Source organism: Mchenga conophoros, linkage group LG22 (genome assembly GCF_057382185.1).
Source record: "Mchenga conophoros isolate Kocher_MC1m ecotype Shallow Benthic linkage group LG22, M_conophoros_male_GT1.1, whole genome shotgun sequence".
NCBI lineage: Eukaryota > Metazoa > Chordata > Actinopteri > Cichliformes > Cichlidae > Mchenga > Mchenga conophoros.
The window spans coordinates 34,195,349-34,207,650 of record NC_140546.1 but is presented as its reverse complement, the minus strand read 5'-3'; the positions used below and the strand labels follow the sequence as shown (position 1 = coordinate 34,207,650).

The 12,302-nt window shown below is 44.5% G+C and overlaps 1 protein-coding gene across 4 annotated transcripts in view; it reads right to left on the bottom strand.

Moving 5' to 3' along the window:
* LOC146549786 (triple functional domain protein) overlaps positions 1–2,994 on the bottom strand; it is an 80,682-nt gene extending 77,688 nt beyond the window's left edge. For 2 of the 4 annotated variants that reach the window (XM_085263322.1, XM_085263324.1), the window contains exon 1: positions 2,365–2,993. In XM_085263322.1, the coding sequence (XP_085119448.1) occupies positions 2,365–2,434 (70 nt within the window). In that variant the 5' untranslated portion in view covers positions 2,435–2,993. Of the gene's footprint in view, positions 1–2,364 lie in introns of all 4 variants that reach the window. The other 2 variants (XM_085263319.1, XM_085263331.1) reach the window with 2 other exon arrangements.
* Positions 2,995–12,302: the final 9,308 nt, after the last annotated feature.

The window sequence follows — 12,302 nt, the reverse complement described above, 5'->3', positions numbered from 1 at the left end:
AAGCTCACACACACAACACAAGCTAATTATCGCTCTCACTGCTTCTCGCAGACAAACAAAAGTTAATATAAGGCTGAAGAGCTCTTTTGGTAACTAAAGAGCTATTTCTAAACTATAAATTAAAACTGGAGCAGATGGGCTTGTGGTAATAAGAACAGGGGGTGGGGTGGGGGGCATATCTAGAAATTTCAATTATACAATAAATAAATTAGGAACGGATCCGATTAACAGTGAGGCAGAATGGCTGCAGCTGTGCAACATCAACAAAAACACACAAAGTGCGGTCGTTAGCGAGTTACAGGATGCCTCTTCTTGCCTCTCTTTCCTTAAGAGGAAGCCATCAGATCAGCTCAATACGGATACCAAACTTCCCTCTGTGGCTTATTATCTCACTAGACACAAAACCACAGGAGCCGAGGAGGCTGAATGTCAATACGCTGCATTCTCATCCTTGTTTACAGCCCCTCTAAAGTGTACTTCAAAATCTACCAGACATGATGCTGTAGTAGAACATGCAGTAATTTTTGGCAGAGTACATTAGCACCCGCTGCATTTTATTCCTCATACACTTCACTGTTGTATATTTCTGTGTCAGGTACTAAAATGCATAGCACCTGAAAACAAACAAACAAACTGCAGATACCATTACACATGATACACAACCAACAACCGATTCACTAAGAAGAAATGGTTTTAGCGCTTCTCAGCAGGTTACTCTTACAAACTTGCAGCGTGCAACAGTAACCACTGGGGTGTATTTAAGTGGAGTTAGATGATGACACTTGCAGACATGACATCAAGCACTGGATCTCAATCAGCAGCCCCTCTGAGACGAGCTAAGGGTTATCCAGCACATGCAAGAGGATTTTCAACGGGATTTTCACATGAAAGACCCACAAACACTGCAGGCAGACCTTCAGCATTTCATTCGAGTATATTGTGATTATCTGTACAAACTGTGTGTTTCATGCTGCACGTTTACTGACAGCCATGCATAACAAACGCCATCCTTGAGTCACGTTTTCACGGTGTCAAATCGTGAAAGTGATATCAAATCGTACGGCCTGTATTCCACTGTGCTCAGACGTCCGGTAGTGTCCCCAGGAATTAACATGTTTTATGAGCTATTGTTGGAGCCGATGCAATGACTGTAGGCCCGTGTTAAGACTTCAACACAGTCCTCGCTGACAAATTAGCCTGCTTAGCTAATGCTAGCGATTATGCACATGCGACGGGGTAACATCTCTATATTGATATAATAAAGTGTGTGTTACATGGAGAAATGTGTGTCACTGACATTCGGAGGTTTGACCGAGGAAAAAGACGCTTTCGCTTCTGCTAGCCATGTTACAAAACTAGCTTATCCTGCACAGTGCACACCCAGGCTATACGTGCCACGCCGGGTATTGTTTACATAGCTTGCGCCGTTGTGCTATTTTTTTGACAGCATGGAAAACTACAAACAAAACCGACTTGACGGAATACCAAAGCTAAGCGGACACTCCTCATATACGTTTCCTCCCAATACACAAAAAAAACCACCCACCAACAAACCAGCTTTAACTGCCAGGCTAACTAAGCTAAACCAGCTAGCGAACAGGATTCACCAAATCTGATCAGGATTCACTAGCTCTGAGGTTAGCAGCACTGGTAGCTGCTGTTGGAATAAGCAAGCTCCTGGGTCTATTATCGGACAGCTGTGTACGGCTCCATGTCTCTTTCTAATAAACTCTAAAACTACTCCGCTAGCTTAAACCTAAATATACATTAAAGTTGTCCCACTTTAACGCTTAATTAACACCAATAACCAAAAGTCGGCAGAATCCAAACCAGTCAGGCTGCGTTTGAATAGAAAACGCATATTTACAATTGCTGTTTTACCCCCTTCTTTTATTTCTCCTAACGCCAGCCTGTGCCATTTCACTTATTTTTGCTGTCAGTTTACATCGATGTGAGTGGTTTTAAGTTATTGGATCGGGAGGTTGGTAACACGGAGTGCTGCACTTCTTAAAATACTGCAATATCTAGGCGAGGTGTCCGGAGATGGAACTCTGGTCATTAGCAACCCGGCAAGCGTTGTCTTTCCATAGTCTGGTTGAGCTATAGGATGCAGCTGCTCAGAAAAGGAAGTCAAGGAACATATTTCGGAGATGCCCGCAGCTGTGTGGGTCACTGGCATTTATTGTGAGTTTCATTTATGTCGACAGTTATGAAATTCAATGGCTAAAACCTCCCATATTCTTCACTGTGCGAGCCCCAAACCTTTCAACATGGACAGGAAAAAATGTCCCTCACAGAGCTGGACCAGAGGAGAGCTCTCCGCGGAGCTCAGTCCGACCTCTCCCACTCTTTTCCTGGGCTTACCGGTTTTGAAGAACGCCTCTATGTCGCTGGCGTCCTTCGTGGTCTCATCCGCTCCTTCCCCGGAGCTCATGGCTGCCACAACCCGAATCTGGAGCTCGGTATCTCCCAAGTAGAGCCCCCCAAAATATCGACAAAAAGATGGCACACAATCACTCCTGTCCTGACAAAAGCGTCATTAAAGCCACACGGACGGTTGCGGGGAGTCGTTGACGCTAGCAGTGCCATCTGCAGACCTCCATCTTGGGGTAACGTAATTGGAAACGATCAGCCGGGGGCACCGGGTTCCTCCTCGGAGTGGAGCCGAGGGGAGAGTCGCTGGAGCGGTGACGAGAGGGGGGGACGGGAGGGGCTGGGTCGCTGCTCGGTGAATCTCCGTAAGCTTTCGGAAATGAGCAGAGGCTGGGTCATCGACGAACGACGGCGGTCACAGTTAACGCGTGTGCGACCAACTTACGGCGAAATATAGGTCAAAAAAGCCGACACACAAACACTGAAAAGAAAATAAAGTCCGACGGTTGTGGTAAATACGTAAAAAGGACCCGTTTAAAAGCTGTCTAACCCACACTTTCGGGGAAAGCACCAACTTTTATGGAGAAAAAATACAACCGTTCCACATGGTTCAAGTGCTCCTGATTGTTTCAGCGACTCAACCATAAAAAGTGTATAAATGTTACGTTAGCCTACTGAAAGCAAAGAGCAGAGATAAGATAACCTCCCGGATACAGCCATACATGAAAGGTCCTCTGTTTTGATTCAGGCCATCTCATGATAATATTTTCCCGGAGCGCTGATTGTGACCTGGACTACTCACGCCATCTGCCGGCCAATCCTGGAAGTGCTGCTGTATCAAGCAAGACATTTACCCCCCCACTATAACGTCTACAGCAGGGGTGTCAAACATAAGACCCCGGGGCCAGAATCGGCCCCTCAAAACACTCCCACTTGGCCTACTGGACTATATTTTAATACATTTTACAGCTTGTCTTACTGATAAACACTTCCTCCAGTCTTTCATACTACACCAAAGTAACACATACGTGACAGAAAAGTTCTTTTTTTTCTCAACTGCTTCACAGTATGTGGCAAAGCTGCTGTAATATGTTAAGAATGTGTCTCAACATTTATACTTTTCTTCAAAGATTTAATTTAATTCACTGAAATGAGCATGTGCATGTGTCCTAATACAGGTTGTGCTTTTCTATCGGATGGTACTTGATGGGCTGTCCTCCATAAAAGAGCAAAGTAGACAGCTGCAAAAGAAAAAAAGTGCATTTTTGAGTCAATATCCAGCCAAATTTGATGGAAAACAACAACAGTGAAGTATAGAGCTGCAGAAAACAATGTACAGTGACAGATAAATTGTAAATACATAACAAGAACTAAAAAGTAGCATTATAACTGATGGTATTCCTTATTTTCCTTATATGAAATTCAATCAAAACAAAATGAATTACAAACATAGAATTACTAAATTATTATTAAGTAAGCTCATAAAACAAATAAAACAACCAAAACACATCCAACATACCACTTATTCTATGTTTATAATAAGTTGTTTGTTTGTTTTTTAGAAATAACACAAGTATGGCTCACCCATAGAATAACGTTTAAACTATGTAATGCGTGGTTTTCATCAGCTTTCATCGCCTCTGTCAGTGCGCCCCAGGGTGGCTGTGGCTACAATGTAGCTTGCCATCACCAGTGTGTGAATGTGTGTGTGAATGGGTGGATGACTGGATATGTAAAGCGCTTTGGGGTCCTTAGGGACTAGTAAAGCGCTATATAAATACAGGCCATTTACCATTTACCACTGGTAGCTTTGATGTGACGACCACAAGTGTGGGAGCAGGTTAGGAGCAAAAAACTCAAATTTCCCAAATTCAGTAAAAACACTGAAGTTTGAAATGCTCCAGGCCATTATTGATTGGTCAGATGCAAATATGTCACTATCTGTCGCACAACCTGATCTTTGCTGATTGGCTGGGAGAAATCCATGTTTTTCTAATAATCTCACAGTGGGTCATGTGGAGGGATAACTTAATCATGTCTGCACTATATTTGTGAATAAGAGTCATGGTTCATTGTTTTTTGATGACAAGCAACAAAATAGCAGGAAGCTATGAAAGCTGAGCTGTAACTGTGGTGAGGGGCACTGGTGTCAAATGAAGATTTGAGCTGCAGTAAAGGCAGGATTCATGTGCATTTTTGTGAAATGAAGATCGATGAAGTAATGTAAAACATTCAGATACATCCAGATGAACAAATGGATGACATAAGGTCTTATAAGACTGAGCCATCACTTGACTCTGCAAGGGACAGCAGGCCTGACCGAGAACATAGCTTGAGCTCATCAAGCAGAGGTCTTCCAGCATCACACAGCTGATGTTTCAGTTTAAAGTAGACTGGTTTTGCTCCCTTTGCCCTTCCTTTGAGCTCGCTTTCTTCTGATTGGCCTCTCACAGGCCAAAGCCTTGAACAGCAGCTGGGTGTGGCTACTGTGACTCACACTAACCTAGGTGTTCATTGTTTGTATGGTTTCTAAGCTCATCTTCTCTCTTTCCTTTCACTCTAACCGGTTAAGTCGGACGTCTGTCGAGCCAGAGGCTGGTTCTTCCTGTCTCTAGGAAGTGTTGTTGTTGTGTTTTTATGCTTGCTTACACAAGGAGGACCAGTTTGTTTTCTATAACATGAACATTTCTGTGTAACCTGTGAAAGTAATACACAAACAGACCCTTACCTCCTACACCCATATACGCAGCATGCTATCAAATAATTGAGCAAGTGAAAACAGTTATATTGACGTCTGAGGAGGTGTAGTGTCCCACAGCAAAATTGATTTATCAGTGGGATGACATTATAATGTACTCCTGACTGGAGTTCAGCATGAAAGTGACCTTTAGCTGTAATGTATTCGCTGCACTAGGTTCAGGACTGGAGATGCTCTGCAGTCTTTCCTTTGAAGCAGCTGTTAACAACATGATTTCAAATGCAGATCTACAAGTAAAGATGCATTTTTACCTGTGTTTGCAAAATGAGAAAAAAAACAACAAAACAAAAACAAACTATGATGCATGTGCTCACAGTTTACGGCCTTTTACGTGTGGAATTCAACTTTGGACCGAGTTTATTTTTTCTGCCCATTCATTCATTAACAAAAAGTAAAAAAAAAAAAAATCCCTCTGAAATGAGAACTATTCTTGTTCCTTGTCTCACTTTAAAACAGGTGTGTCAAACATCAGGTCTTGGGGTCAGAAATAGCCCACCAGAGACTCCAATCTGGTCCGCTGGACGACTTCGGAAAACATGCAGGAGGGCAGACATTTGAGACTGTATTTTCCTAGGTTTTAAAGCTTTTATTAATGATAAAGACTTCCTCCATGGGTGCTCACACTTCACCAGTGGTAATAAGTAATACATAAACAATTAACTAACAGGGAGTTTCTGTTTTTCCACAATCTAGTACAGACATTTATGACATTTACATTGGCTCTAGCCCACTTAAGAGCAAAGTGAAATTAGGTTGACACCTGTGCTTTAAAGCAGATGATGAGTGTCAGTGGCTTAATGTGCATCCACTACAGCTGATGTCATTCCCAGCCTCTTACCTGTAAACCCAGTAAGACAAAGACCATGTCGGAGTTTGTGTTAAACATCACAGACCTCTGTGCTGATATCATAAGAAATAAATTATCTTCTTCGCTCACCAACAGCTGATTTAAATAAAGTATGTTGGCATTTTAAATCAGCAAGTGAAGCTCATTTATTACCTACTTTGCCTTCTTATGCAGGCGCTCATGTGTTGCTTGTGAAACATCCAGAAGGGGGCAGGCTGACACTAGTGACTGACTGGTCTTCTTCCACATGGGTATGTAAGGTTTTACATATCAGGATATAATAAACATCATGTGGTTCTTAGCGGGCCTTAAAATGAGGGTGAGTGGCATCCAAGTGCTGCTAATCAACTGCATTTGATAAACTGATTAAGGTGGAAAAATATCATCAATGACCTTAAGGAAGCTGTCTGGCTCATCTACAGAAGACCTTTTCCAAACATTCTGAACAGAAAGAGATTATTCAGGAGCGGTGAACATTAAAGCTTGTTGCCAACCTTCCCAGCAGTGGATATCTCGGTGAATTCACCCCAAGGTCGGACCAGCCAGTGCTCAGAGAAACTACAAAAAACCCAAGACTCTACAGGCCTCAGTTATGTTAAATGTTAGATTTCATGACAGTACAGTTAGAAAGAGACTGAACATGTATGGTCTGATTTGAAAGGTTTCCAGGAAAAAGCCTCTTTTCTCTAAAAAGAACATGGCAGCGCAGCTTAGGTTTGCAAAGTTGCATCCGAACAAACCCTAAGACTTCTGAATCTTCTCAATGCTTGGCGATAATGCACAGAGTCGTGTTTGCAAAGAAACAAACATGCCATATCAGCACAAACACAGCCACGGGACCTGGACACTGTGCCGTCACTGAGTCGGCCATGATGTCCTCTGTGTACCAAAGTCCAAGGAGCTTGGAAAGAAAAGCGTCTGGACTTCTTTAAGTTTCTTCAAGTTCTCAGATGAAAGGAAGAAACTTAAAGTCCAGATACTTTTCTTTCCAAGCTCCTTAGACTATGATGACCTGGATGACTGAGAACTTTCACAGACACTTTGTATACCAAAGTATTCTAGAGTCAAATGTGTGAGGCCATCTCTCTTAAAGCTAACACTTGGCCGAGCAGCCGTTCTACAGCAGCATGGCTGGAAAAGACAAGAATCAAGGTGTTGCAATGGCACAATCAAAGTCCACACTTTAACCCCGTTAATGTAGCAGGACCTTAAGAGAGCTGTGGATAAACAAATGCTTGCAAACCTCATTGAAGTGAAGCAACACTGTAAAGAAGAGTAGGCCCAAATCCCTCCACAACAATGGGAGAGACTAAAACTTTCAAACTTAACTGAGAGAGGAGGTACTTGCTTTTAAATTAAGCGGCTGTTATTAATGATTTAAATTTTTTTTTTTTTAAAAAAAGAGCTCGAAATCTCTTGCAAAATTCTTCTCATATAACCTTTTTGTCTCTTCTTTGAACAAGAAACTACACCAATAAAGACATCATGCCTGGAGAGATATGTGACCAGTCAGTTAAAGGTTGCAACTTTCGCTAAAATCTTGTTTTCAGCGTGAACCAAACTGCTTTTGTATTGATACTGAATGAGAAAAACAATTTTGAAGGCCTTTAATTGTGAGTCCAAAGTTGATTTCGTTAGTACTTTAAATCAGTTTGGATTAGAATTTAAAGTGATGCCTGTATCGTTTCTAATTAGCATTTCATGAGTCATTTGCTGCTCAGGTGAGTTATCATTCTGTACAACGCTTCTGCAAGAAAAACCCCTCATCATCAGCTGAAGCTGTGCATCCGGCCTCGCACAGATGAGGACTTCAAATACCCAACGCTGCTCTGAATGACATAAACCAGGTGGATATGCCACATTTCATTCCGCATTAATAAAACACGATGTGAAGAGATGGGATGAAACTATACAGATGAGAACGCGGCTCTGTGGTGGTGATCTCTATTTAATAACTCGGAACCACCAAACGGCTGACTCCTTCCTTCAGGTTGTTTCATTCCCACAGTAACCCCTGCCAAATAGCAATATATCCCTCTGAAATGTCAGCAGTAATTACTCCTGTGCTCTGAGACAACCTCTGAAATGAAATGAAAGGAAGCGGGAAGTGATGGGGCTCTGTCTGTCCCCCCCCCCCACCTTTTGTTTGCACATCCCCGACTTTCCTCTACGTCACGCCTATTGAACTGTGCCACCGAACCTCTGCGTCAGAACCCGGGCTCCCCAGATCTGCTGCAGTCAGGGCCAGCTAACAGCAGAACGGTGTCCTCTCATTGGCCGTCTCCTGCTCCTCCGTAACAGTTACGTGGAAGGAGAGAAAGACAAAAGGGTGGGTGAGACTGGCACAGCCACAGAAACAGTAGGTGTGTCAGTGCATCACGGCTGCTAAATGGAAAAAGGCTGAGAGGTTAACTGGACTGTCATGTCCTTAACAAAAAGCTTTCTTTCAGTTGACTATTACTGTGCAAGACACACACGTGCACACTGATAGATTAAAGCGTGCATGTGCGAGAAGCTCCTTTTGTGGTCATTTCTGTGCAAAAGTTAGTGTTTTGTCCCATCATAAAGAGACTGCTTTGGTAGCACGTGCAAATGTTTTAGGAAATGTAGACAGGTGACTGAGTTGTCTACAATTTGGATGGACCAATATCGGTCGCTGAAGAAAACAGACAGCGTTCCAATATGTGCTGACATTTCTCTGTATAACTGTCAAAATCTGCAGGGGCCAGTGGTATAAAATACAACAGCAGCATGCAGGAGATTCAACAAAACACCAGCATTAACCTGGGTGTTACACCCCGGCCTAGGCAACCGGAGTGCAACACGAAAAAAGTAAAAATAAAGAAAAAAAAAAAACACACACAAAAAACCCCACTAAAGCTCACCACCAAAATCCCGAAACGAAAGTATCGACAAATCTATTTACAACAAACTATTTATTTACAACAAAACACCAAACTATTTACAACACGGGGGAGATCGCGACCATGACACACTGAAACACAGGGTTTAAATACCTAGAGGGAGCAATCAGGAAAATGGACAACAAGAGGGAAACACAGCTGGGGCAACTCAGAACTGACGAGACAGGGAAACGTAAACTGAAAAGACTAAGATAACACAGACTTTCAAAGTAAAACAGGAAACACATAACAGTCACGCCAAAAACAACACACTGACAACACCGAAACGTAACAGTTCCCCCCACCCAAAAATCAAACATTTAACACCAAGTGAAAAGTTTGATCCAGACAGACGAAGCCGATGAAGGCTGGAGCGGTCCCACTGACCCTCCAGCAGACGACGAAGGCTGGAGCGGTCCCACGGACCCTCCAGCGAAGGCGGATGAAGGCTGGAGCGGTCCCACGGACCCTCCAGCGACGACAAAGGCTGGGGCGGTCCCACGGACCCTCCCCTCAGCGAAGGCAGACGAAGCTGATGAAGGCTGGAGCGGTCCCACTGACCCTCCAGCAGACGACGAAGGCTGGAGCGGTCCCTCGGACCCTCCAGCGAAGGCGGATGAAGGCTGGAGCAGTCCCACGGACCCTCCAGCGACGACAAAGGCTGGGGCGGTCCCCGGACCCCCCAGCGAAGGCAATCCCGGACGAGCCCCCATATGTTACACCCCGGCCTAGGCAACCGGAGTGCAACACGAAAAAAGTAAAAATAAAGAAAAAAAAAAACACACACAAAAAACCCCACTAAAGCTCACCACCAAAATCCCGAAACGAAAGTATCGACAAATCTATTTACAACAAACTATTTATTTACAACAAAACACCAAACTATTTACAACACGGGGGAGATCGCGACCATGACACACTGAAACACAGGGTTTAAATACCTAGAGGGAGCAATCAGGAAAATGGACAACAAGAGGGAAACACAGCTGGGGCAACTCAGAACTGACGAGACAGGGAAACGTAAACTGAAAAGACTAAGATAACACAGACTTTCAAAGTAAAACAGGAAACACATAACAGTCACGCCAAAAACAACACACTGACAACACCGAAACGTAACAGTTCCCCCCACCCAAAAATCAAACATTTAACACCAAGTGAAAAGTTTGATCCAGACAGACGAAGCCGATGAAGGCTGGAGCGGTCCCACTGACCCTCCAGCAGACGACGAAGGCTGGAGCGGTCCCACGGACCCTCCAGCGAAGGCGGATGAAGGCTGGAGCGGTCCCACGGACCCTCCAGCGACGACAAAGGCTGGGGCGGTCCCACGGACCCTCCCCTCAGCGAAGGCAGACGAAGCTGATGAAGGCTGGAGCGGTCCCACCGACCCTCCAGCGAAGGCGGATGAAGGCTGGAGCGGTCCCACGGACCCTCCAGCGACGACAAAGGCTGGGGCGGTCCCACGGACCCTCCCCTCAGCGAAGGCAGACGAAGCTGATGAAGGCTGGAGCGGTCCCACCGACCCTCCAGCGAAGGCGGATGAAGGCTGGAGCGGTCCCACGGACCCTCCAGCGACGACAAAGGCCGGGGCGGTCCCACGGACCCTCCAGCAGACGACGAAGGCTTTAAGGGCTTATGAGCTAGTTCCAGAGGCATATCGCCAGAGGTTTCGGTCGTGTGAAAAATCTGCCAACCAAACACATGTAGAGTTTGCCAGGGAGAAGACTCTCTTGTTTGATAAGTGGTTAGCTGCAAGTAAAGTGAAGGACTTTGCTCAGCTAAGAGAATTGGTCCTGCTGGAGGAATTCAAAACGTGTCTTCCAGAGAATGTTGTTGTATATATCAATGAGCAAAAGGTGGATTCGTTGTCTAAAGCTGCTGTTCTCGCAGATGAGTTTGTGTTGACCCATCGCGTTGCGTTTTCAGCTGTGCGCCGTGAATGTGCCCCGTTGTCGAAACCTGCGAGGAGTTTGAGGGTTTCTCCTAAGCGTCAAACGCGCCCTGATCAGGTCCCCATGACTGTCCGAGAATGCTTTTATTGCCATGATACTGGCCATCTCATTGCCAGTTGTCCGTCGCTCCGTCGCAAAGAGCAATCTCACACATGGAAAAAGCCAAAAAGCATTGGTTTTGTTCAGTCAATTTCTACTCCTAATCCCGTCAGTGATGAACCAGGAAATGGCAGCCACTGACAGCAGCAGCAGACCTGACCCTGGCCTCCAAAACCTGAGACTTTTGTGCCTGTGACTTTGTGCGACTTTTTTTGGAGTTTTGTATATAGTGTGTACATTAGTTTTCATTGTAAATAGCCTTGTAAATAGCACTGCAACAGAAGGGGTGAGCTGCCTTATTGTTTTTCCTTGCACTGTTTTCTCCTGTTTATTTCAGTTAGGGAGTTAGGTGTAGCGCTTGTCTTTTGTTTGATATTTGATTTCACATAGGGTTGTAGATAACACCTCCTCCTGACTTAGCTTGTTTTGTTTGTTATTTTGGCCTTTGTTCACCCCGGAGCTTCATTTTTGCAGTGCAGAAAAATAAATCACGATTCACTAAGAAATTGGTTTCCCTTTGTGTATGGTTTTGGGGACCAGGGCGGGGCAATTCTTTCAAACTTGTGTTGCGTTCCTGTACCCCTAGACTGGGGCGTAACATAAAGTGGGGGCTCGTCCTTTTTTTTTTTTTTTTTTCTTTTGCCATCCTTTTTGCTCATTGTATTTTGTGGGTTGTCTGCAGTTTTTGGTTGGCAGTTTTCTTGTAGTGTTGGGGGTGATCTAGTCACAATGACTTTTGATGTGGATGATTTTGCACTACAACCCACCGTGGATAAGTTGGATCGATGCACGAAGGCGGATGAAGGCTGGAGCGGTCCCACGGACCCTCCAGCGACAACAAAGGCTGGGGCGGTCCCCGGACCCCCCAGCGAAGGCAATCCCGGACGAGCCCCCATATGTTACACCCCGGCCTAGGCAACCGGAGTGCAACACGAAAAAAGTAAAAACACATAACAGTCACGCCAAAAACAACACACTGACAACACCGAAACGTAACACTGGGAAAGGCTGTAACTCGCCCAGAATCTTTCCTCCATGTTTTTGAGTCACTGAATAAACCGTTTCCTCCAAAATGACAGCACATTTTGACAACATATAACCCGGGGTGATCAAAATGTTTGAGAAGGAATCTGGAAGAGTGCTCCTTCACTGACACCGAGTGTGCTGTCTTTAAACGAGGACATTTCTAAATAAAACTAACCTCTGTCGTGGATCAGAGGGAATACTCTTAAGATGCTGATTTCCACAGCATGTTGCTATATTTAGAAAAAAGAGCACTTATGTTTGCATAAACTGAGAGGAAAAATATTTGCCTTTTTTAAATATTTATGTTTGAATTTTGCTTTTAACTGACAGTTGAGCAGTGATGA